At 46.1% G+C, this 21936-nt stretch overlaps 12 protein-coding genes across 12 annotated transcripts; 7 read left to right on the top strand and 5 right to left on the bottom strand.

The window, feature by feature from the left end:
* The first annotated feature begins 73 nt into the window (after positions 1-73).
* On the top strand, positions 74-1342 carry V1513DRAFT_440066 (kinase A anchor protein). The gene has a single exon (XM_066897299.1). It carries the CDS (start codon positions 441-443, stop codon positions 1209-1211), a length of 771 nt encoding a protein of 256 aa, XP_066755116.1. The 5' UTR covers positions 74-440; the 3' UTR covers positions 1212-1342.
* V1513DRAFT_440068 (uncharacterized protein) lies at positions 1131-3220 on the bottom strand. Its single transcript, XM_066897300.1, has 2 exons — positions 2624-3220; positions 1131-2567 (listed from the first exon to the last, which is right to left on the bottom strand). The coding sequence occupies exons 1-2, from the start codon at positions 3090-3092 to the stop codon at positions 1387-1389; spliced, it is 1650 nt and encodes a 549-aa protein (XP_066755117.1). The 5' UTR covers positions 3093-3220; the 3' UTR covers positions 1131-1386.
* Positions 3221-3326: 106 nt separating this feature from the next.
* V1513DRAFT_411341 (uncharacterized protein) lies at positions 3327-4306 on the top strand. The gene is made up of 3 exons (XM_066895728.1): positions 3327-3560; positions 3621-3815; positions 3879-4306. Exons 1-3 carry the CDS (start codon positions 3524-3526, stop codon positions 3953-3955), a joined length of 309 nt encoding a protein of 102 aa, XP_066755118.1. The 5' UTR covers positions 3327-3523; the 3' UTR covers positions 3956-4306.
* A 106-nt stretch (positions 4307-4412) lies between these two features.
* V1513DRAFT_440074 (terpenoid cyclases/protein prenyltransferase alpha-alpha toroid) lies at positions 4413-5815 on the top strand. Its single transcript, XM_066897301.1, has 6 exons — positions 4413-4569; positions 4645-4690; positions 4755-4859; positions 4912-5028; positions 5079-5300; positions 5355-5815. Exons 1-6 carry the CDS (start codon positions 4513-4515, stop codon positions 5750-5752), a joined length of 945 nt encoding a protein of 314 aa, XP_066755119.1. The 5' UTR covers positions 4413-4512; the 3' UTR covers positions 5753-5815.
* An 11-nt stretch (positions 5816-5826) lies between these two features.
* V1513DRAFT_375512 (transmembrane protein 6/97) lies at positions 5827-6464 on the bottom strand (the record flags this gene model as incomplete). The annotated part of the gene is made up of 3 exons (XM_066894901.1): positions 5827-6077; positions 6134-6351; positions 6406-6464. 3 exons carry the CDS (start codon positions 6462-6464, stop codon positions 5827-5829), a joined length of 528 nt encoding a protein of 175 aa, XP_066755120.1.
* Positions 6465-7248: 784 nt separating this feature from the next.
* Positions 7249-8347, top strand: V1513DRAFT_440079 (60S ribosomal protein eL20). Its single transcript, XM_066897302.1, has 5 exons — positions 7249-7330; positions 7468-7490; positions 7661-8002; positions 8055-8197; positions 8254-8347. Coding segments are annotated over exons 1-5 (519 nt in total). The 5' UTR covers positions 7249-7329; the 3' UTR covers positions 8264-8347.
* A 347-nt stretch (positions 8348-8694) lies between these two features.
* V1513DRAFT_440082 (MCM2/3/5 family-domain-containing protein) lies at positions 8695-11347 on the top strand. Its single transcript, XM_066897303.1, has 4 exons — positions 8695-8966; positions 9026-9152; positions 9202-11043; positions 11100-11347. Exons 1-4 carry the CDS (start codon positions 8824-8826, stop codon positions 11205-11207), a joined length of 2220 nt encoding a protein of 739 aa, XP_066755122.1. The 5' UTR covers positions 8695-8823; the 3' UTR covers positions 11208-11347.
* An 805-nt stretch (positions 11348-12152) lies between these two features.
* Positions 12153-14951, top strand: V1513DRAFT_440086 (fork head domain-containing protein). The gene has a single exon (XM_066897304.1). It carries the CDS (start codon positions 12290-12292, stop codon positions 14615-14617), a length of 2328 nt encoding a protein of 775 aa, XP_066755123.1. The 5' UTR covers positions 12153-12289; the 3' UTR covers positions 14618-14951.
* V1513DRAFT_440087 (G10 protein) lies at positions 14914-15715 on the bottom strand. Its single transcript, XM_066897305.1, has one exon. It carries the CDS (start codon positions 15558-15560, stop codon positions 15117-15119), a length of 444 nt encoding a protein of 147 aa, XP_066755124.1. The 5' UTR covers positions 15561-15715; the 3' UTR covers positions 14914-15116.
* A 1053-nt stretch (positions 15716-16768) lies between these two features.
* V1513DRAFT_375933 (uncharacterized protein) lies at positions 16769-17621 on the bottom strand (the record flags this gene model as incomplete). Its single annotated transcript, XM_066894913.1, has 2 exons — positions 16769-16801; positions 16863-17621. The coding sequence occupies 2 exons, from the start codon at positions 17619-17621 to the stop codon at positions 16769-16771; spliced, it is 792 nt and encodes a 263-aa protein (XP_066755125.1).
* A 1128-nt stretch (positions 17622-18749) lies between these two features.
* Positions 18750-19767, bottom strand: V1513DRAFT_457282 (uncharacterized protein; the record flags this gene model as incomplete). Its single annotated transcript, XM_066899613.1, has 3 exons — positions 18750-18821; positions 18872-19045; positions 19096-19767. The coding sequence occupies 3 exons, from the start codon at positions 19765-19767 to the stop codon at positions 18750-18752; spliced, it is 918 nt and encodes a 305-aa protein (XP_066755126.1).
* A 475-nt stretch (positions 19768-20242) lies between these two features.
* V1513DRAFT_440098 (restriction endonuclease type II-like protein) lies at positions 20243-21877 on the top strand. The gene is made up of 7 exons (XM_066897306.1): positions 20243-20615; positions 20687-20790; positions 20848-20861; positions 20913-20998; positions 21054-21130; positions 21188-21428; positions 21475-21877. Exons 1-7 carry the CDS (start codon positions 20325-20327, stop codon positions 21793-21795), a joined length of 1134 nt encoding a protein of 377 aa, XP_066755127.1. The 5' UTR covers positions 20243-20324; the 3' UTR covers positions 21796-21877.
* The last annotated feature ends 59 nt before the right edge of the window (positions 21878-21936 follow it).

Below are 21936 nucleotides of genomic sequence, written 5' to 3' on the forward strand. Positions count from 1 at the left end.
ACGGAGACTCAAGGCCGGGTAATATAAGTAACTATGAGCCGCACGTTCAGAATGTTTTCTCAAAGACGGTTGTTGGCAGCAGTGTTTCAGGTGATCAGAGTGTAGAGTATAAAACCTCTTTCATATGGCGGATCATATATCTCATGTATGACTGTATTGTGTGGCAATTGATCACGCAACGAATGTGTACACTTTTATCGGGGATGATGCAGCTAAACAATATCCAAGCAGAGCCCTAACCTTGCCGGTTGCCACGTTTCGTCTGGCACGACAGCTCGTCTCAACGCAGCCAACACTAACCGGTTGACTTTCTTCATCTACTACGGAGATTATCAGATAGGTATCGTCTAGGCACGGCGTCTCAGTCTGCAACTAGCTGCGCAGCTTATATCGATTATGCTTAATCGAGGTGGACCGCACATTTTATAACAGCTCTCAACATGTCCCGCATACGCTCCGGTCAACTTACGCACTTTCTCTCCATTCCGCTGGCTTCGCCATCTTTAACTGCGTCTCTCTCGGCATTGCGGAAAGACATTCGTACTGATATGCCAAGTATTCCTGTAAAAGCGATCCGTCCAGTCGCAACAATCCACCTGACTCTCGGCGTCATGTCTCTGGACACAGCCGGTCCGCGACTCAAAGCCGCAACTGAAGCGCTACTGAAGCTTCCGGACTCCGCGCCGGACATAATATTAGGCGCACCAATCCAAATCGGGCTTAAGGGGCTCAGCGTTTTTGATAGAAGCACAACTAGCAACGCGAATGTTGTGTTCGCGAATGTGCATGGAGAGGATATTGTGCGACTGCAGGAATTTGCAAATAAAGTTAATCGTTATTTTATTGATCTGGGATTTGTTGTCGATGACAGTGTGAAGAATGACAATAACAATAATGGGGATCGGGATAGCAGTCGCAAAGCTGAGAAGGAAGGCGTTGTTCTCCATGCGACTGTTCTGAATACTCGGTATGCATCCGAGTTGGTTCCCGTGGCTAACAATAATGAAGGCGATGTGAATCGCAAAAAGGGTAAGATAAAGTATCAAAAAGTTAGGCCGTCGTTCGATGCTACAGAGCTATTGGCTAAGTTTGAGAATACTGTATTCATGGAGCCCATTCATATAGACAAACTCGCAATTTGTAAAATGGGCGAACGCAAAGTAGAAGATGGTGGCGGTTATGAGGTAATTGCGTACATACCGCTACCTTAATATAGTCAACGACGTATTACTATAGAACAACCGGTATTTATATGTTGCATTAGAGTGAAAGCTAAACGTTGTCGTTGCGAACGCGACTCCTGTACGATCGACGACACGAACAAATATCCGATAATCTCAGGGTATCATATATCATTGTAACAACTTACAATACGTATACGCAGATTTAATTCTCCTTATCGCTGTCGCCATTTCCAAAACTCCATGAGGACACAAACTGCCTATGGGAAGCGAGTCTGCCTTGATACTTGCTTTTCACTGGCATGTCTTCCTCCGAACCGCCCATATCCCACGACCACGCAGGCTTTCCGCGACCACCCATGCCATTTCCAGCAATCTTTATGCCATCAAAGCGACCACCTTGAGCTTGTTTCTGAGTCTGTTCCAATCCCACAGTAGGACCCAGGTCCTTTCTAATATTTCCAGTGTTAGTCTCGAGCTCTAGAGGAGCGGGCTTCGCAGATGCACTCGTCGTAGTTAGAGCGGCAGGCTTGACTTCTACCACCTCAGGTTCCATATCCCAAGACCACTGTGGCTTACCGCGGCCACCCATGCCATTACCAACAATCTTAATACCATTGAAGCGGCCATTCTGGTCCTCTTTCTGAGAAGGGGAAGAGTCTGTGAGCTGCAAGTTGGAAACAAGGTCTTTTCGGAAGTTATTCGGCAGCTTCTGCTGAATCGGCTCGTCGCTGTCGTCTGCACACATATTCAACGACCACTGCGGCTTTCCGCGACCACCCATTCCATTACCGGCAATCTTAATGCCATTAAAATGCTGAGCTGGAGCTGGGGACGCATCCTTGAGCTTGAAATTAGAGACCATATCGCGACGACCATTGCCTGGAACCTGCGTTTCATCAACGCCCTTCTCAGCATTGTAGTCCCATTGAAGCTCATCTGGCTGCGGGTGCATGTTAGCGCGGGTCTTGGAGTATGGCGAGGGCTTGTGATCGGGCGTGCCAAACTTGAAGTGGGCCTCAAAATTTTTGGCATTGAAACGCTTAGCTCGTACATGACTTGGAGTCGACAAGTTCTCAGAAGTGGGAGCAGGCACCTTCATATGGCGACCAGGAAGTGGCTGCTGATTTTTTTCATCGAAAATGTCGTACGCCTCTGGAGCCTTCCCTTGACGTCTAGGAGATGGAGGAGTAGGGCCGGCCTGCGAATCGATCATGTCCTGCAACGAGCGTGGTTGTGGTTTAGCAGATGCAGCAGTAGGGATCACCGCTGGACGAGGCAATACAACTTCGATTTCTGGTTCGAGCTGAGAGATGTCAAATTGCTTGCGGGGGCTGAAGGCTTCGGTCGTCCCTTTAACAGGAACCGGTTTGCTTGAGGGAACAGCTTGAGAGGTGTTAACCAAGGTGTATCGCAAGTTCAACTCGTTAATAAATTCATACCATCCGAAACCATAAGCTTTTCCTGATCGCTGCCACTAACTATGGGCCAAATGTTTCCTCGAGAACCGATAATATTAAGCTGTTTGAGCATCGTGCCCTGATCCCAGAAAAGTCGAATGCTCTTGATTTTGTCCCCTTCGAAGATAACACAATGGATCACTGGAAGGATGACGGTATTATCGACTACAAAATTTTTGTCAAGGCCAGTGACATACGAGCCAGTACCATTCACGAACTCAATTGTTGTGACTGTTTCGAGAACGATCGAGTCTGACGCAATGTGAGTCGAGATTATCTTCTCCGATTTCTTGACGTGACGGGCATTTAGGATCGCATTTGACAGAATAGATTCGGTGCCATCAAACACCTGAGAGGAAGTAACGTAGGTCACACGGGCATTGGGTAAAAGGTGGGTCGCCTGCGGTGAATTCAAGAAGATAAGGTACGCCTGAACGCGAGGGTCAGTCATTTGTGTACGTCTGAAACGATCAGGTGATATTATGTGGGGAGCTGTTGTTATAGCGTAAATAAGCTGAGGCACCTTGGTTGATGAAGGACAACTTCTTTGTGCTGTTGGCAGTCGTCAAATATATCATGCCACAGCGTGCTGTGTAGGAGGAAGTGGCAAGTAGATGCGTTTACGTGTTGTTATTTTGCTACTGCCCCTTTTGGCAAAGAACTGGACACCCTAGCCCTCTATCGGTTGGACAGGCAACGACGAGCGTTTACGATCTGACCAATCAACGCCGATGAGAAATTACCGACTGGCATTACCCGTAGTCTGCAAGTGAGCTTTATTCGCGGCATCACAGGCTACAGTAAAATCGCAATCCCAGAACGTCCTATGAATTTTATTATCAGACTGTTCAGACATTAGAATTCTTTATTTGAACAGTCAAAATGCCTTTCATAGACCACGACCTTCCCAAGAACGGAGGTAGGTTGCTCTAATACAATCTCATTGTATATCAAATGGCAAATTGCTGACAGTTAACAGAATTCAAGCGATGGAAAAAGGTTTCCTTCGATGACATCGACTACAACGACCCTGTCCAGCTCCGTGCCGCCCAAGAAAGCGAGTTACAGCATCAGTGGGTCAAGCAGTACGCGCTCCGCGTTGTCCGGGACGCGCTGAAGCTTTGCTATGAGACCCGGGGTGTTAATGCCAACGAGGATTGCAGAGATTTGGCTCGTATGTCAATTTGCCTTTTTGTGGTAAAAAGAGTTGTGGAGAATATTCGCTGACTGTGCTTAGTGAAATACCTTGAAATGCTACCCACACACAGATTACACGGCTATGCTGGCATTCAACGAAATGATCCATCGAAGTAGGCGAATTACTTGCCAATGTATGCCAGTATAATGTTACAAAATAAGGGAAGGTGGGAAAGAGTTCAATATCATTACATCATCGCGGCCGGAGCCTGGATTGGATGTGTCTAGTCAGATTGTGCTCTCTTTGGATATACGGTTATTTAGAACAGGATTGTAAATATAGCTATTGGGTATTTAATGAGCATATTTAAACAAGTAAATCGTAAGTTTGCGAAGTGCTCATTGCTGGGCTGTACTCGTAGGATTCCGTGTTGAGCGACCCGGACAAATGCTACAGCGACAGGAGGACTATGACAAATATTGCAGATGAAATACTATACATGAATACTGATATTTGGGATATTGAAGTCTAGAGATGTCGGCCAGCATTGTGGATTTGCTTGGGCTAACGACGTCATCCATCTGGGTTGGGAAAAATGTCCACAAGATAAACCGTAGACAGGTAGTCGCTCAACTGCACACGTATTGTGCGCCTATTCACCACCGTCCAACTGTATCGCATTGGTTTATTATCTTGACACCTATTTGGCAGTTATACAATCTCTAGGTCTGCAATGGCTCCGGAGTTTATGCGAGAAAAGCATATAGCGTACATACAATCCCTTGATAGTGTAAGTATGGAAATGCTACCATCCATACGACGGTGGACCTCACCTATAGCACGCATGCTAATAAACGATGTTTAGAAACAAGATGAGTTGGAATATTGGCTCTCAGAACATTTGCGGATGAGTATGATTACATCAAACAGTCGAATCGAAGCCAGGAGTGATATACTAACCCGCAAATCGCCTAGGTGGAATATACTGGGGCCTAACTGCGCTGAACCTCATGGGCGCCCGCGATGCGCTGCCTCGAGAAAAAACAATCGAGTACGTGAAGAGCTGTCAGCACCCGAATGGTAAGCATACAATTGGATTTGCACAATGTTGCCATAGTAATACCTGTTGTAGGAGGATTTGGTGCTCATCCCGGACATGATCCACATTTGCTATACACACTATACGCGATCCAGATTTTATTCATTCAAGACGCCTTAGATGCTGTTGATGCTGACATCGTTGCAAAATGTATGAAGTACGTCCGATCTCTACGTATACTAATGTTACTAACATCATAGACGTGACGTCATTACAGGACCCAGAGACTGGTACTGTTCGTGGTGACGTGACAGGGGACGAAGTCGACACACGTTTCGTGTACGCGGCGATGCAATGTCTCTCTATTCTGGGTAAATTAGATCAATTCGATGTAGCCAAGGCAGTCGAATATATTGATCAGTGCAAGAACTACGATGGCGGTTACGGCTTAGTGCCTGGAGCTGAAAGTCATGCCGGCCAAAGTAAGTATTCATTTCAGCAAGTCAGCAAGTCATTCGATGCTGATATTTTTGCAGTATTCACTTGTTTGGCAGCACTAGCGATCGCAAATAGGTTGGATCTGGTGGATAAAGATCTTTTGTCATGGTGGCTATGCGAACGACAGCTTCCTTCTGGTGGCTTGAACGGACGTCCCGAAAAATTGCCGGACGTTTGCTATTCTTGGTGGGTGTTATCTTCGCTCGCTATCCTTGGTCGTCTAGATTGGATTGACCGACAAAAACTGCGAGAATTTATATTGGACGCCCAAGACGACGAACAAGGAGGAATAGCAGACCGCAAGGGCGACATGGTTGACGTCTTCCACACTCATTTCGGCATTGCGGCACTAAGTCTACTGGGATTCGAGAACCTGGAGCCTGTTAATCCTGTGTATTGCCTACCGGAGCGCATTATGGGGAGGCTCAAGATGTAGGTGATTTCAGTGTAGATAGAATTGAAATAATGAAGCCCACGAAAGGTTTCTATTTGATGCAAGAACACTCAAAATCACATATCTTTCTTCCTGTCTATGGATTTGCCATCACCGCGAATGTCCCACTTGGCGATGCGAACTGCCATGTCGACGGTCAATATTAGTGGAATCAATAATGTCGGAAAGTAGATCCATATCAATTTCTGCCGCTCCGCTCGTGTGAGCATAAATTCCTCATTCCAGGCTAACTCCGCAATGCACGCTAACGTGGTGATACTAGCATTTACTCCATATATAAGTAATGCTATATAGGTCTTTCTATAATCTGCTCGTTAAGAACACATTAGGTATTGTCTTCAGATCGGTTATAACAGTCAATACCTTTATATAATCCCCAGGCACCGCCAATGAAAACAGGAAGCTGAAATAATACTTCGACTCCAATAAATGTATATAGCCACACCGGCACGTTGGCCATCAATGGGTCTTTGTTTTCCTCGATCTGTATTTTCAGCAGCGCCTTCTGGAAAGTTGGACGAGAGTCAGGCGGGATAACCCCAGCCGAGTCTATGATCACTGTGATAAATATGTGGAGAACACTACAATTAAAGTTAGCTGTTAGCCGCGAATTATTCAACCGAAAAAATGCACACAAATAGACAAAGTAGAATGAGTCGAGGGGTCGCTTGAGAAGGGCTACTCGTAGAGGCATCTGGATTCGGAGTTATACAAGGCGGAAATATATGTCTCGTTATCAGAATTTAAACATTCCTAACAGTGACCATGAAATGTAACATAATTCATTACGTAGCAACCCTATTCCAGGGCTGTTCCGAATGTTAATTCGCAGCCCATCCACGGTGCGAATAATTTTGCGGATATATTCGCCGAATATTCGTTGCCCATTACTGAATAAAGTATCTACGACTGATCTGAACCGTAAGTGATACTTCACGTACAGATATCTACTCTAGAAAGGACGCAAAATATAAATCTTACTCCCATTGAAAGTGGCGGTTAAGATGCAGATAATATAAATAAGTCGATGGAATGACTATTGCGCAGAGTAGTTGCATCACACTTACTCACTCCGTGGGCTACTCAGTACCGAGCTATTCGTCCAAGTCGGGACTCGCGAATAACGAACACGAATATAGCCCATTTCTGCAATATTCGTATTCGGAACAACCCTGCCCTATTCTATTCCAATTGGCAATTGCTCTTGACATCCACGAACTTACGGTAGAACGTACGAAAATTGCTAAATCCATGATCATTCCTGTTTCGCCAGTTTCCATTTGTCAATTGAACATAGCAACTGATGCGGTAATGTGGGGTTTGGTGCGGCTCACGAACGTTAAGACGTAGCCCCAGCTGGGCCTTGTTGCCAAGATATAGGGTTGCCGAGCGAAATCAAAATGAAAAGCAGTCACAACCACCAAGCTCCCAAATACAGGCAATTGCCTCGCAACGTTGGCCTTTGAGTGCGTATCCAAGTCTTCAGTTAAGTTACGTCCATCTTCGCAAGCAGACATCCACGTTTCCACCTATTCGACACCAAGGAATCATAATTCGAAAGTAAGTACGATTCGATCATGTTCTTTCTAGAGTGTTACTTTCCTTTCCTTGAATGCTACTGGTTCGGGGATGGCAGTAATATCTCGTTCAGTTGTGTATTTGTATTTTGATCAATGATTGCTAACATTTACTTGTAGTGGGTCGCCTTCAGGAATACGAGGTATGTTTACGAGCAACATGGGAATATTGGAAAGAGGAGGGTTATGACTAGGACCATACGAGTCATGTTATGAAGAAAGATTTTGGTTGTGTCAACATGACACTATGACGTTGTCTGAAAGAATATTCCTAATAAATATCGCCAATTCTGGAGTCTGACGGTGTAACTAGGTCATTGGCCGTCACTTGCCGACCGAGACTGATCCTACTCCCAAGCTCTACCGTCTCCAGATCTTTGCACCCAACAGCGTTGTCGCCAAATCCAGATACTGGTACTTCATGAAGCAGCTCCGAAAGGTCAAGAAGTCGACAGGTGAGATTGTCAGCATGAAGGTCATTTCCGAGAAACGCCCTACCAAAGTCAAGAACTTTGGTATCTGGATTCGATACGACTCGCGCTCCGGCACCCACAATATGTACAAAGAGTATCGTGATCTTTCCCGCACCTCCGCTGTTGAATCCTTGTACCAGGACATGGCTGCGCGACACAGAGCTCGATTCAGGAGCATTCATGTACGTTGTTCTACTGTGTTGAAATATCAGGAATCACTAACTTTGGATATAGATTCTCAAGGTCGTAGAGTTGGAGAAGTCCGAAGACGTAAAACGTCAATATATCAAGCAGCTCCTTACTCCTGGCCTCAAATTCCCTCTCCCCCACCGTGTTACCAAGTCGAAGCAAATTTTCAGCTTTAAGAGACCTTCTACGTATGCGCAGACATCATTATGCAGTAATATTATATTGGTACTAACACTTCCTATAGTTTCTACTAGACGGTTCGGTAGTTGGTATTTCGATGTTCTAATTTCTCGATGTATTCATGTTGGTGTAAAATATAAAAAAGTTTATCCTTGACAACGTATCGGACTTGATTGAGTCTTCTCTTCTCTCTGTTTGATGAGTATTGCGTCGTGAGTGATCATAATGATCAAAGGCGACTCGCTAGTGCGAATTAGAAAGAAACAGATACCTGTTTTGAATAAAATCCATGAGTGCGGTGTAAAAGCTCTATTATTATAGTTGAAATGCCACTGACGCCATTAAATCTACCCCAATAAAATACCGAGTCGACGGAAAGATCGGAAAATCTTGTCCGACAGCAGGCCGCGCCACACAAGCCACCAGCCACATATTCCGCACACTTTTAGGGGACCATGTGCTAAGCCCTAGACGCGTCGAATTTTGAAGTGACGCGACGCGTCGCACTCATCCCTTGCTATTCAGCAGCGGCATCATCGGCGTCATCTCCATTCAACATCACTCTGCTCCGCCCTACATCAAACCAAACGTGTATTTTCCGATCTCTTGCAGTTTAGTTTGCGAGTGAGTAAAAATGTCGTTCGACCAGCCTCGTGTGTTCTCTGCCACGGTTCTGCCGCCAGCCGAGGCTCCTGGCGATGAATCGCGTCTCGAGACAGAGCAATGCTTTCATGATTTTATCTTGGAGTTTAGGATTGATGGCGATTTCATTTATCGGTAGGACATTTCAGAATGTGTGGAGTAACGACTGAAGTGATTGTTGACGATGTTGAAAGTGATCAACTCCGCGAAAATATTCTTGTGAAGCAGTATTTGCTCTCCGTCGATATGGCGCATGTTATTTCATACAACGAGGATCTCGCTCATAGACTGACTAATGAGCCGGCTGAACTTTTACCACTGGTAAGCACCTTGTTGCTGGCGGGGCCACTATTTTGGCTAATAATACTAGTTTGAATCAGCTGTACGCGACGTCGCCCGCCGTATCGTGTTCCCGGGCTCCAAAGCCACCGTTGCGACTGGAGCAAATGACACTCAAATTCAGGATGACTTTAGTCGTGAAGTACCTGCATGTCAGGTCATTTTGACTTCCAACGCCAATCCTCTGCCGATTCGCGAGTTGGACTCTTCACACATTTCCAAACTGGTCCGGATACCGGGAATCGTCATCGGCGCGTCCACATTATCTTCGAAAGCCACCGTCCTACATCTGATGTGTAAATCCTGTCAGCATGTCGAGCGACTTTTTATTGGTGGTGGGTTCTCGGGCGTGCAGATGCCTCGTGCATGTCCAGCCCCAGCCGGCCCTACAGGCGACAAAAACTGCGGCGTGGATCCGTTTATTATTGTTCATGAAAAGTGCACTTTTGTCGATCAGCAAGTTCTGAAGCTACAGGAGGCGCCGGATATGGTTCCTGTCGGTGAACTTCCTCGGCATATTATTCTATCGGCAGACCGAAATCTCACGAACAAAGTGGTTCCGGGTAGCCGTTGTACTGTTATGGGGATTTACTCGATTTATCAATCTAAGGCGTCTGCGAAGGGTACCGGTAAAGCTGTTGCCATTCGCAACCCATACGTCCGAGTTGTTGGTCTACAAGTCGATGTTGACCATAACAGCAAGGCGTCAGCATCGTTTACTGACGAGGAGGAAGAAGAGTTCCTTGCTCTGTCTCGTCATCCAAGACTGTACGAAATATTCGCTAACAGCATCGCTCCTTCGATCTACGGCAACGCTGATATCAAGAAGGCCATTGGTTGCTTGCTGATGGGAGGCTCAAAGAAGATTTTGCCAGATGGAATGCGTCTTAGAGGTGACATCAATGTCCTATTGCTCGGTGATCCCGGTACTGCTAAATCCCAACTTCTTAAGTTCGTGGAGAAAGTCGCTCCAATTGCTATATACACCTCCGGCAAAGGTTCGTCGGCAGCAGGTTTAACAGCTTCGGTGCAGCGAGATAGTACGACTCGTGATTTTTATCTCGAAGGTGGTGCGATGGTTCTCGCGGATGGAGGCGTTGTGTGTATTGACGAATTCGACAAAATGCGCGACGAAGACCGTGTCGCTATTCACGAGGCTATGGAGCAGCAGACAATTTCGATTGCCAAGGCCGGCATCACGACGATTCTGAACTCGCGTACCAGTGTTCTCGCGGCCGCGAACCCAATCTTTGGACGGTACGACGATATGAAAACTCCTGGAGAGAATATAGATTTCCAGACAACGATTTTGTCCCGTTTCGACATGATTTTCATCGTGAAAGATGATCATAACGACGACCGGGATCAGTCTATTGCAAAGCATGTTATGAATATTCACATGAGCCAGAACACTGCAGGTACAGCTGCGCAGGAGCAGGCCGGCGAGATTCCAATTGAGAAGATGAGACGGTACATTGCGTACTGCAAAGCACGATGCGCACCGCGGTTATCTCCAGAGGCAGCGGAAAAGCTGTCGAGTCACTTTGTTGGCATCAGGAAACAGGTGCAGCAAGTCGAACAGGACGCGAACGAGCGGTCAAGTATTCCTATCACTGTCCGTCAGCTCGAAGCTATTATCCGCATCTCGGAGTCGTTGGCAAAGCTCCAGCTGTCGCCTGTTGCAAGAGAGGAACACGTCGACGAGGCACTGCGACTCTTTTTGGCGTCGACTATGGATGCAGTGGGGCAGGGTGCTGGGTCGAGGCAGGAGCTTGTTGAAGAGGTTAACAAGATTGAGGCCGAATTGAAGAGGCGATTGCCGATTGGATGGAGTACGTCGTACCAGACACTTGTCCGGGAATTTGTCACTGGAGTATGTATCGTAGTACGAGATTTTTTGACTAGGTGTGGAGGACTAACTTCGAGCAGAAAGGTTACGCCCAGCATGCTCTTGATAAGGCTCTGATGGTCATGGAGCGCAGAGACTCAATACAATTTCGTCACCAGCGCGCCAACGTTTACCGGTCCGGAGTTTAAGCACGCAGATGATGACATGTATTGTTATATTATAGATCGAATGGATATTGTAGTCATAACTTCTCGGTTTTTCGGAGTTCTATTGCTTATGTTGTGCCTTAGATCAGTTAAACATTGTAATAATTTATTATTATCAAAGGACTCATTTATGTTTATTGGCGATAGGAAAGGTCGCCTTCGTGCCTTTCGCACGAATCGACAACAGTCGAAATATGATATTCCCTCTTGGACAATATGCACGTGACGCAAAACATTCCAACGGCCGGCTGCACGCGGGATAGCAACATTAATTTACTTGACAGCGCGTTCCTGCGTGTTCTTTTTAGCCACCGTTACAGGGGTTCAGGCAGATTTGGCAGTTATTAAAAAGCTCGCTTTAAACCGAAAAGGAGGATGATTATTGAGGCTGTAGAACAACCGGAAAGATTCTGGACACAGCGCCGCGGCCAGAATTAGCAATGCAGCCATGTACTCCGCCAGCGGGATTGTGAGTTTCTGAACAAGGCCGATAGTAATCCCAGCCTCGTAAAAGTGCTTGAATACTGAGTGTTCTTGCAAAACTCTGTGCTGAAATAAGGCAGGCATTCCAATCAGTCAGTTTCGCCTAACCGAGAAGCACCACTATGCACAAAATGATGATATCCTCAGTTCGTCCAATGGCAGTGCGCTGCGCATACTTTGAGCTTCTGACGCGTATATCTTTTGTCTGGATGCAGAACAATGCTTTGTTGCATGTGGAGACCGCGGACCAAATATGGGTAGCGACGATTTGAGGCGTGGTGAGGGAGGGAGCGGAGCGCGACATGGACGCGACGAGGGGTGAACGGGTTGTTGACAGACTGCCGGATTTGGTTGGCGCGTGGCCTCATTGCTTGGTGCCTTACAACCCGCTGGGACATGCAAAAGGATCTGACATTGCTTTTACTCCACCTGACTCGACCGGCACCTCTCCCACATCTTCCCGCCCGCTCTCTTTTTCTCGCAGCTGTTCCCCACTCCACTTCCATTTGCTCAAACTTCATCACGTCCAGTATCCTGATCTCGTCCCTGCCGACGCTACAGCTAGCCAGCGCATCTCAGCTATGCTACCGTCTGCTCCTGTCTCGCTTCCGTCGCAGCAGTCGACGCGCTCGCCGTCAAAGCTCGCGCGCCGGTCGGCCACCGTTCCGTCTGCTCCAGTGACGCTACGTGCTCCCGGTCAACCGTCAAGCCAAAACATGATGCGTTCTCTTTCGTCCGTCCATCTGCCTCCTCCTCCGTTGACTTCGATTGCAGTCAATATCGCGCAATCGCGCCCTCAATCTGCCGGCCACATCGCGTCACAGAACGCGCCCAACTCGAACTTCAATTCCGCTACATCACCCGTGAAACGACAGACATCGACAACAGCACCCGGCACCCGTCAACTATCGTCGACAGCTGCGGCCGCTCAGCATATTTTTTCGACGCCATCTCTAGCAACACTGGCGGTATCCGCCTACAACTCCGCGTCTTCCTCCTCGTCAAAAGAAAATGTCTGTCCCGACGCGCCAAACCCGTCGGCTGAAATTCCTCCTCCTCATCTGATGCCGCCCGTTTACGACGATGGTGATAAACCGCCATTTTCGTACGCGACCCTTATCGGAATGGCGATCCTCAGAGCCCCGAATCGCCGGCTTACACTATCCCAGATTTACAAGTGGATCAATGACTCGTTTGCCTGGTATAGAAAGTGTGACGCTGGTTGGCAGAATTCGATTAGACATAATTTGTCCTTGAATAAGGCGTTTTCAAAGCAGGAAAGGCCGAAGGATGACCCAGGCAAAGGAAATTATTGGATAGTGGAGCCAGGGTGTGAGTACTTATTTATGAAAGGACGTCCGCGGAAAAGCAATACTGTCAACAATGTCATTCAGAAAACGTCATCTACGTCGTCAAGCTCTGATGGTGGTCCGGACGCGTCTTCGTCACCGACGCTTGGGCGTGCAAATCCATCAAATTCAATTGAGCAAGCATCACAGGGCTCTGCCACGCCATCTCCGCATCGGGTCTCACAGGAACTGCCCAGCCAGGTGGGACTGCCGTCCAATGAGTCTGTCCGTCGCCCTCAAAAGCGGACTCTTGACGATCACTCGGCAGTGGATGATATGCCATGGTCATCACCGGAAATTCTAGCAAAGCGTGCGCGTGATGACAAGAAAGTCCATAACGACGCCTTAAAATATGAATTCGCGACCCCGCTAAGACCGGCCTCCCGAACAGCTATGTCATCAACGATTTCGACATCCTCACAGGGAGTTCCTGGTCTGTCATTCACGACATCATCATCACCCGCGTCGATGATGCCGCTTACTCCGGCCAATCCAAACCCATACTCATTATTACCAGCGTCATCGATCATTCAGAAGAAGCCGAACACAAATGCATCGCGGAACAAGGTTAAGAGCATAGAAACAATTGCTAAGCAACAAAAGCAAGCAAAATCCATGTACGGGCAGATCCCAGCATCCGCATATCCTATGAAATCCACTGTTCCGCTTTCAGCTGAGAGCACGACAGCGCACTATTCGACTGATACAGACGCAGACGAAGATGATGAGTACTACGATGACCGCACTGATCCTGACTATCAGGACGTGTCTGCCAGCTCAGCCGTCTACGGAGGAAATCCCGCGGAGTCAGCGGACCCATTGACTAAGAGCAATTGTACCGCGGCGCATCTCTTCAATTCAAACTTTCCCAATATGTTACCAGAGCAGAATGATGATACTTCATACTATTTATTCGGCTCATCCCCGAATCGCGACCAAGTACAGCTCCATCTACATAACTCCATTGTTCAGCAATCGCCGCCATGGGCCCAATCTGCACTCGACAGCCTCGCGAATCCCTTCTCCCCGCTGCAAGGACCGACAGGTACAACGAAAATATCGTCTCCTTTTGGATCGCCGATATACATCCGTCAGCACCAACAATTTCTCTCGCCACAGCGGAAGTTGCTAGCACAGTCGCTGCAATTTGACGAGCCGGGTACGCCAATCACGTCCGGATCCGGCGCCATCTTATTAACGGATGAGGATGACGAGATATCTCGCGCTTGCTTCGGATCTCCAGAGAAGCGATCAAAACAGGAGCGGCCCCAATTTTATTTTGACGATTTCTGGCCATTAGAAAGCAGCTTGGAGAGACGTGGCAGCGGGGTAGTCAGTAAGCGTGCTGGCGACGGCTCGGTTGCTAACGTTTTCGGTGTTGACGTTTGCCAAGTTGTGAAGCGAGCTATGATGATCAACCGGCAAAAACTGGAGATATATGAGGCAGGTGAGAACCAGTCTCTGGACACCAACGAAGATGGTGCTGGGAAAACTGTCAGTGAAGAGGACGTTGTATCTGACGTAAGACCGCAACCGCTGTTTCGGAATATGACGTTCTAGAGAGCAACATGACAGTGAAAAAAAGAATGATGTTGGCAAAATATAGGTGTATCGGATACAGAATGGTGATTAAATTTTTGGATTTATATTCGCGTGAATTAATTTGTTGACGGAGTTTTAACGATTTTCATGTTACCGTTTGTGTCTTTGAGTTTGATTTATCCTATATTCGCTTCATGTATATGTGTATTAGTATGATTCTTTATTTCGATCAATTCTGGGTATCGAGTGAGGCAGCGGTAGGATGGCCGTTTCAAACGCGATGGTTAATATAGTCAGTTTGTTCATAGCTTGTATTACTATTTTTTTTTAATATATATTAGGGTTTATACAATTTTTTCTAGATTACAGAAATACCAAAACACAGAAAAGCAACAATTCAAGAAATAGATGTACAAGTAAAATGCCCATTAACGTTCATAAATGCCGTAAACCTGTATGTTCCAGTCGCGCCAGTATTGTATCGTACACACCCACAGTATCATCTAGACGCAAATATTTAATCTGAGCTAGCACACCCTCTGCATCCACATGTAACGCACTCAACGATTTTGTCTTTATCCAATTTACTCTTCGGTACCCGACAAATACACGTGGCATTGAAAGTATTTTCCTTGGCTTGAATACACTTTAAACAGCATAACTTCTCATATCCCTGTTTCTTCCACTTCGCAATTAAATTCCCATCCGCATACCCCTGCTTCAATAACCACTGATACAGTTCCGACGATATCGCCTCGCGGGTGTAATACAAGTCGTAAATATACCGTGATCGCTGGTGAGTGATTTGGAAAACAGGCCAGAGAGATTCATTTTTGCGCTTGCCTTCGTGCGAAGTGGTTTCGATATCTCTGAGCCTGTTGGCGAAGTCAAGGAGCGTATCTTCGATCTCGGCGAAACCTGCTGGTGGTTTCTTCGTTCGCAGAGTTTTGATGCGTGGCATTTTCGATGTGTGGCGTGCGGTTCGTACGATCTATCCCTGAAAGAATTGTAGAGATAACGCTCCTCTAATGAACGCAGTAAATCAAACTCAAACCAGTCGAATCTCAGTGCAGTTGCGTTTTATAATGGTCGCGTGGAATGTAATTTGGTCAAAGCAGATTTAGTTTGTGATGCGACTATTCGTCGTGGCGTTGACTTTTGGTTCCGTCATGACTAAGACGTAGTGCGGGTCATGCATAGAGCGTGTTACCTTCAATCACGCTAACCCCCTGAATATGTTTACGTAAACTATAAACAATTTTGGCTAGTTACTCAATTGATTACATCAGTCGTAACGGACGATTGTACTTTTGCGAAGCCCTGAATCTCATTCCATAATGGTCGAAATGTTGCTTAGTCAGTGGCCTCAGGTCCCAGTCAAGTGGCCCCGGAGACTCTCCGCCTTGTTGTTAATACGCGGTATTCCTTGGACGGATTGTCCTTACTACAACATCCTTGCCAATAAGCCCACTTGCAATAAATATGCTTACGATTCTAATCTGAAACCCGCTGATACAAATTGCTTTGCACTTTATATAGCTATTGTTTTGTGTCTACATGATGATTTCAGCAGTCTATCTACGCCAAAGGAGCACTAGAAGTCTTTTGCGGCTGTCAATTTGTGGAACCACTTTCAATTTAATTTCTATTGTATTCTGTTTGTGACTGTGTACTGCGGAATTGTTCTATTTCCTTTCTTCACCTTAGCAGCATTGAAGCTATAGCTGACAAGAGTACTTCGCATGTTCGCGCGCTACTCTAACAAGTAGCGCCTTACTTGGACTTTGCCCTCAGTTGTCAAGTTCCTGGTACACTGAGCAGCCCAGGAGGATAAAATGGCGTAAATCTCCGTTCCCAACAATAAGTACTTCGATGTGGATTGGCGCTGGACCGCATTGACAACATACTCTTCTGCTGTAGCTCAATTATATTTTTCGCTCGCTATCGATACGGGGACAGGTCTAGAGCCATAATATTACCGCCAGCAACGAAATTGCATAAATTTGGACTTGGTAATTAAAATCAATAATCCCTGGTCGTCGGTAAGTGACGTGTGCAACCAAACCGTCCAGTGCATAGAGATTGCGAATTCCCATATACATTATTTGATTCCTGTGGCACACTCAAGGTGAGGTCTGGAACATGTATTGCGCAACAACTGGCATACATTTACTTCGCTGGTTCTCGAAACCACCAATTCACCTATTAGTCAAACGTTAGAAGCTTCGTTGAAAATCACGAATAAGTGGTATGTATAACTCACGCTAGCCACGACGCCGGTCCCCAAACTCTCAACTTGATGCCACCATCGCTCTGGGATATAAATCCCATCGCCTGGATTTATTACCACTATGTCCCACGGAGTCTCGCCCGATGAGGGAGGGCTAAAATTGTTATTGCTTAACCTTCCTCTTCGCTTTCCTTGGCTGTCATCGACGATAGACGGCTCCCATAGTACAACTTTCTTTTTGCCTCCAACCATCACATATAAGTTGTCATTTGGATCAAAGTGTCGCGGTGTAAATGTATTTCTGCCTATCCATGCGCTAGACCCATATATATAACTGGTATCTGGCAAATATTCCGGCCTAGGCAGGCAGTCCTCGGATAGTGCTGGTAAACAGCTCAGTAACGGAGTTTGCGCAAGATATAAATTCGCATACTCCGTAGGAATGTCTGTCATAGACTGCAATTTCAGAAACAATGATAACGGAATTTGAGTGCGAAAAAACCCATGTGGGCTATGGGGACTGGTCGGCGTCGATGACGTCGAGTCAGAATTGTGATTAAACCGTCCACTCTCCACATCAACCAATGGATCCTTTCCACTCGCGTCGATTAGTGAAAGGAAGTACGGTAAATTTAGTTGTGCATTGCTTGTGTTGACCGGTGATGGCGTGATCCATTTCGAGAGCGCTGGAAAGTTGGAAAAGGTACCCTGGAAAACACATGGTAGACCTTTACGCAGATAGTTATTTATGAAGAAAGCTCGCGAAGCATCTTTTATGATTGGAATACGCATGACAGGTCATAAGGATACTATTAAGCTCAGCAGTTGTTAGGCAATTAGAATTTATGCCACCAGAAAACATATATGCCCGGCCCAGCAGTCAGCCCTACACAAAAGCCTCGGTAATACAGGTTATTTCCCAAACCCGCAGGGACTGAGTCCAATGTGTGCAGTTATCAGCATTCAGTGAACCCGCCCTGGGGCAACGATCTCCTGTATAGAATTCATATGTCTTACTCAACAAAACCCGCAGATCGTGTGTTTGGCCGCTTGGACCGGCTCAAAATGTCATCAATATTGTGGACATAGATGTATACGCACTGCTTAGAGTTAAATGGAAACAACTATTACCCTAGGCAACACAGGAGGTCGATTTAGTTTCTCCGAAGGGCAACATCGCGAGGAGTCCATAAGAAGAATGGAGTAGGTTCTGCAAAGATTACTTTCCAATGAATACCTTATATGAACATCTGTCTTGACGTCTTCGTGCGACTTATGTATGTTTAAGTCTGTAGCAGCCACTGGCGGTATACTTGCAGATGTCCAAAGGGGTATTCGTGGACCGTCTCTTCCTGATCCACGCTATGTCAGTGTATAAATGACTCAAACGAAATCAAAAATATTTTTGGGACCAGCATCTTCAGCGAACTCAGAGCGGAAGTTCACTGTTGTTGTAACCACTCCCCAGGTATTTGAAGAATGTCGCCCAATAGAATACTAGCACTTAGAAGATGGACCATGCTTCAGTGGAAAAGGCGCCTTCGTGTCTTAGACACCACCTGGAGAACCTGTTAATAAAATGGGCAGCTAGAACAGCAAAAGATTGCCGGCTTTACATATTATAGCCTTCAGGTCATTCTATCATACAACTCAAAATGGAGCCGACGCTCTGGTGTAACATAACATAGACATGCATACTCATAAATTCGGACATATATTGCGTTATCTAAAGCAAGATGCCTCAAAATGAAACACCACTAAAAGTGGGAATACAATACCACGAAGTTGAAATTTCCCCAAACTGAACCGCAAAACTCCTCCTTGACAATTTTAGTATGCAAAATAAACAAACGACTAATGCAGCTCTGATGTAAATCTATAGGCTATAGACATAACGCTTCAATTGTTCCTCTTCACAACCTACGCAAACAAGCGTCCCATCGTCTCGTAAGATGAATCCATCATCACCAAACGGTGTGGTGCATTCCTGTACTACTCGATTAAACACATATTTTGGAGCAATAACATATACGTAAACTTACCTCGCAGCTAAAACAGGCTGAGCACCAATCCCTACCAAGTACCTTTATGATAACATCCCCTTCTGGTATGGTTTTTTCACATTTCCAGCACTTTATAGAGTACTTATTCGTGAAACAGTTATGGCACCAGGCGTAGTTATCGCGGGCATGATAAGACTCCCTCGACGAAAATGGCTTTCATATGTTAGTCCGTAATAATGGATTCAGTTACAGGTATCACGTACCTTACTGCAACCAGCGCAAAAGAAATGACCAACATGATACGTAGAGTCCATGGCTGTAACAACCTCGTCCTCAATCGGAGTCTGGCAATGCTTGCACCTAGGTGAAAACAATTCGTGGTAATCAAGATGACAGTAGACTTTGCCCTCATGCGGATAAAATGCTGCATGCTCCAGCGATAGTGAACAGTGGCTGCACTGAAAGCACTGAGGATGATACTTATTACCCAATGCTTTTAGAATCATCTTGGCTGAAGAAAGCGACTTGCGGCATTGAGCACAAGTATTTCTGACTCGGGGATCAAGATTTGAGACTGTTTTGTTGGGTGGCTCGCCTTGGTAGTACGGATGATCTTTGGGAAAATGTATAAGTGGAAGTGGCTTTTTGGGAATAGAGCCCGGATGAGGCGGAAGATCGTAAAGCTGATCATATTCGCTACTGCCGCGACTACTGCTGTAGGTGCTTTCGGTATCGTTAGGGGCGCTCTTCACTCGCGTATGCGAATGACGTAAAGGATTAGAGAATTGGATGCCCATGTGATCTTCCAGGGACTCATAAGTCAATCCGTCATTTGAATTTCCGAAATGATCACAGTCAATATCTTCTTTCCGTGCCTTTCCAATAAACTGCCGGGTTGGGCTCGCCCTACGAGAACTGTCCGAGAGCGATTTCATACCAAGAGATGTTGATGAAATTTGGTGAAGTAGCTTGTCGTCGGAATAAGTTGGGTTATGATGAGCAAGAGCCGCCGGGGCTTGATTCTCTAATTGCGACAAATAGCGTCCTGTACAACGGTATTTTGATTAGTATTAGCTTTGTGCTGATCCAACATTAGCATCGCTGGAGGGGTAGTACTTACGTAATTCCTCCTTTGACATGTAACTCTTCCGCTGTTCCGCCATAGTCAAATCACCCAACTAAAACAGGTTCTTATAACGCCGCATCCAATGTGTGTCTGAGACAGTTCATATTGGTGAGTGGTGGAACGATAAGATCAAGCAAATCTCTGAATTGGCGTGTAGGGCGTGGCAGCAAGTAAGGCTTGATACAGACAAACATTCGTTACTACGGCAACCTTCTCACGTGCCGCCCTGCGCCGCATGCCGATAGATAGTATTGCAGATTTGGGCAATCACTACTCAGAAAAGGTAATTGAGATGCCGTCTCATATTGATTACAATCAATATCTATGAATATTTACCGGGGCCCATTGCGGGAGTAAATTATTGAGATGGACGACTTCTCATTTGACGACACAGATTTACGGGCATTGGAGCGAATCGAGTCGCAAGCTAGGCAGACGAGCACCGCCCAAACGCAGAGGAGTCCGAACTCGCGACCGCCACCTGTAGTCTCTGGATCTTCCGGGACCGTGTCGGGGACCGCGGCAGTACAGCCATCGTCACGATCAGGTCAAAGTAGGAATCCATCTGTACAGGCCGCAACTCTACAGCAGCCAGTTCCCAGGAAGGTAGCCAATGCTTCAAGCTCGTTGGGGTCCATCGTAGTCAGTCCACGTCAAGTAAGTCGTGTCTTTTTTGCATATACATATACATATACTTGATTTATGAGATACTAATTGAAAGCGTATAGAAAGGGAATCCGGTGCTGAATTATATTAGAAACGTGCCGTGGGAATACGGAGATATAGTTCCAGATTATCTGGTGGATCCGACTATAGCTATACTTTTTCTCAGGTAGCCCGCAGACATGTAAAAACTCGGTAGAGAGAATCGCTAATATGCATCTTATAGTCTAAAATATCACCGTGCGTTTATTTTTCGACGGCTAAGTAATATGTACACTTACGCTGCAACAGGTTTGCATCCAGAATACATCTACAACAGAATCACCAAGATGGCCAAGAACTTCCGTGTGCGAATTCTCTTAATAGTTGTCGATATTGTGTGTAGATGGCATGTAATGCAATGCGGGGTACATCTCGCTAACGATAGGTTAGGAAAATCACGAAGAGTCGATTAAGGAGCTCACTAAGACTGGCGTGGTGAATAATTTAGCCATCATCCTGTCCTGGAGGTCTGTGTCTGCGTTTTGTGATGTGTGCTCTTAGCGACACTGACAGGCTTTGTTTAGTGCACAAGAAGCAGGACACTATATATCACTTTTCGGGGCTCTCAAGTCAGCACCACCAACAGCAATCCAAGCATCCCAAAAGGAAGATTATTCAATTCGAATTGTAGACTTGTTGACTTCAATCCGTGGCGTCAATAAGAATGACGCAGCAAGTCTAATAAGCACATTTGGCAGCTTGAAGAATGCTGTTAATGATGGAGGGAAAACTATTTCAGATATCGGAGGTTGGGGTGATGCAAAGGTATTGTATTTCTGAATTTAGGGCGCTCAGATGCTGATAAATCTAGGTTCGAAGGTTTCGAGTTGCGATTACAGAGCCGTTTGTTGTGCGGAGAAAGACGACAAGCCGATTGCCAAAGTCTTTCCAACAAAAGTCGGGCGTAAATAAAGGGAAGCAGCTGGCCCGTCCTATGTTATCTAATAACGCCATGGAGACACCTATTACCGACACTGACATATTGATTTCAGAAAATGAATCATTGACAGAAAATGGAAGCATGGCGCAGCATAGTAAGAGTCAGCAAAAAGATAAAGAGGAGGAGATTCTTCCAACATTTTCCGGCGTAATGGCAGAACTGGCAAAATTACGCAAGACACACGAGTCTTAATTGTATAATATTGTATATACTCGCGCTCATTTGTATATATTAACGATTTGGTCAATTGGAATAAAGCCAACTTAGAAGATGACCTCGAGGTTAGTTAGCGTAGTTTGGAAAAACTTTAAACTCCCAACTCGCAAAATTTTG

This window comes from Lipomyces chichibuensis, assembly GCF_038497645.1.
Source record: "Lipomyces chichibuensis strain CBS 12929 unplaced genomic scaffold V1513scaffold_6, whole genome shotgun sequence".
Classification (NCBI taxonomy): Eukaryota; Fungi; Ascomycota; class Lipomycetes; order Lipomycetales; family Lipomycetaceae; genus Lipomyces; species Lipomyces chichibuensis.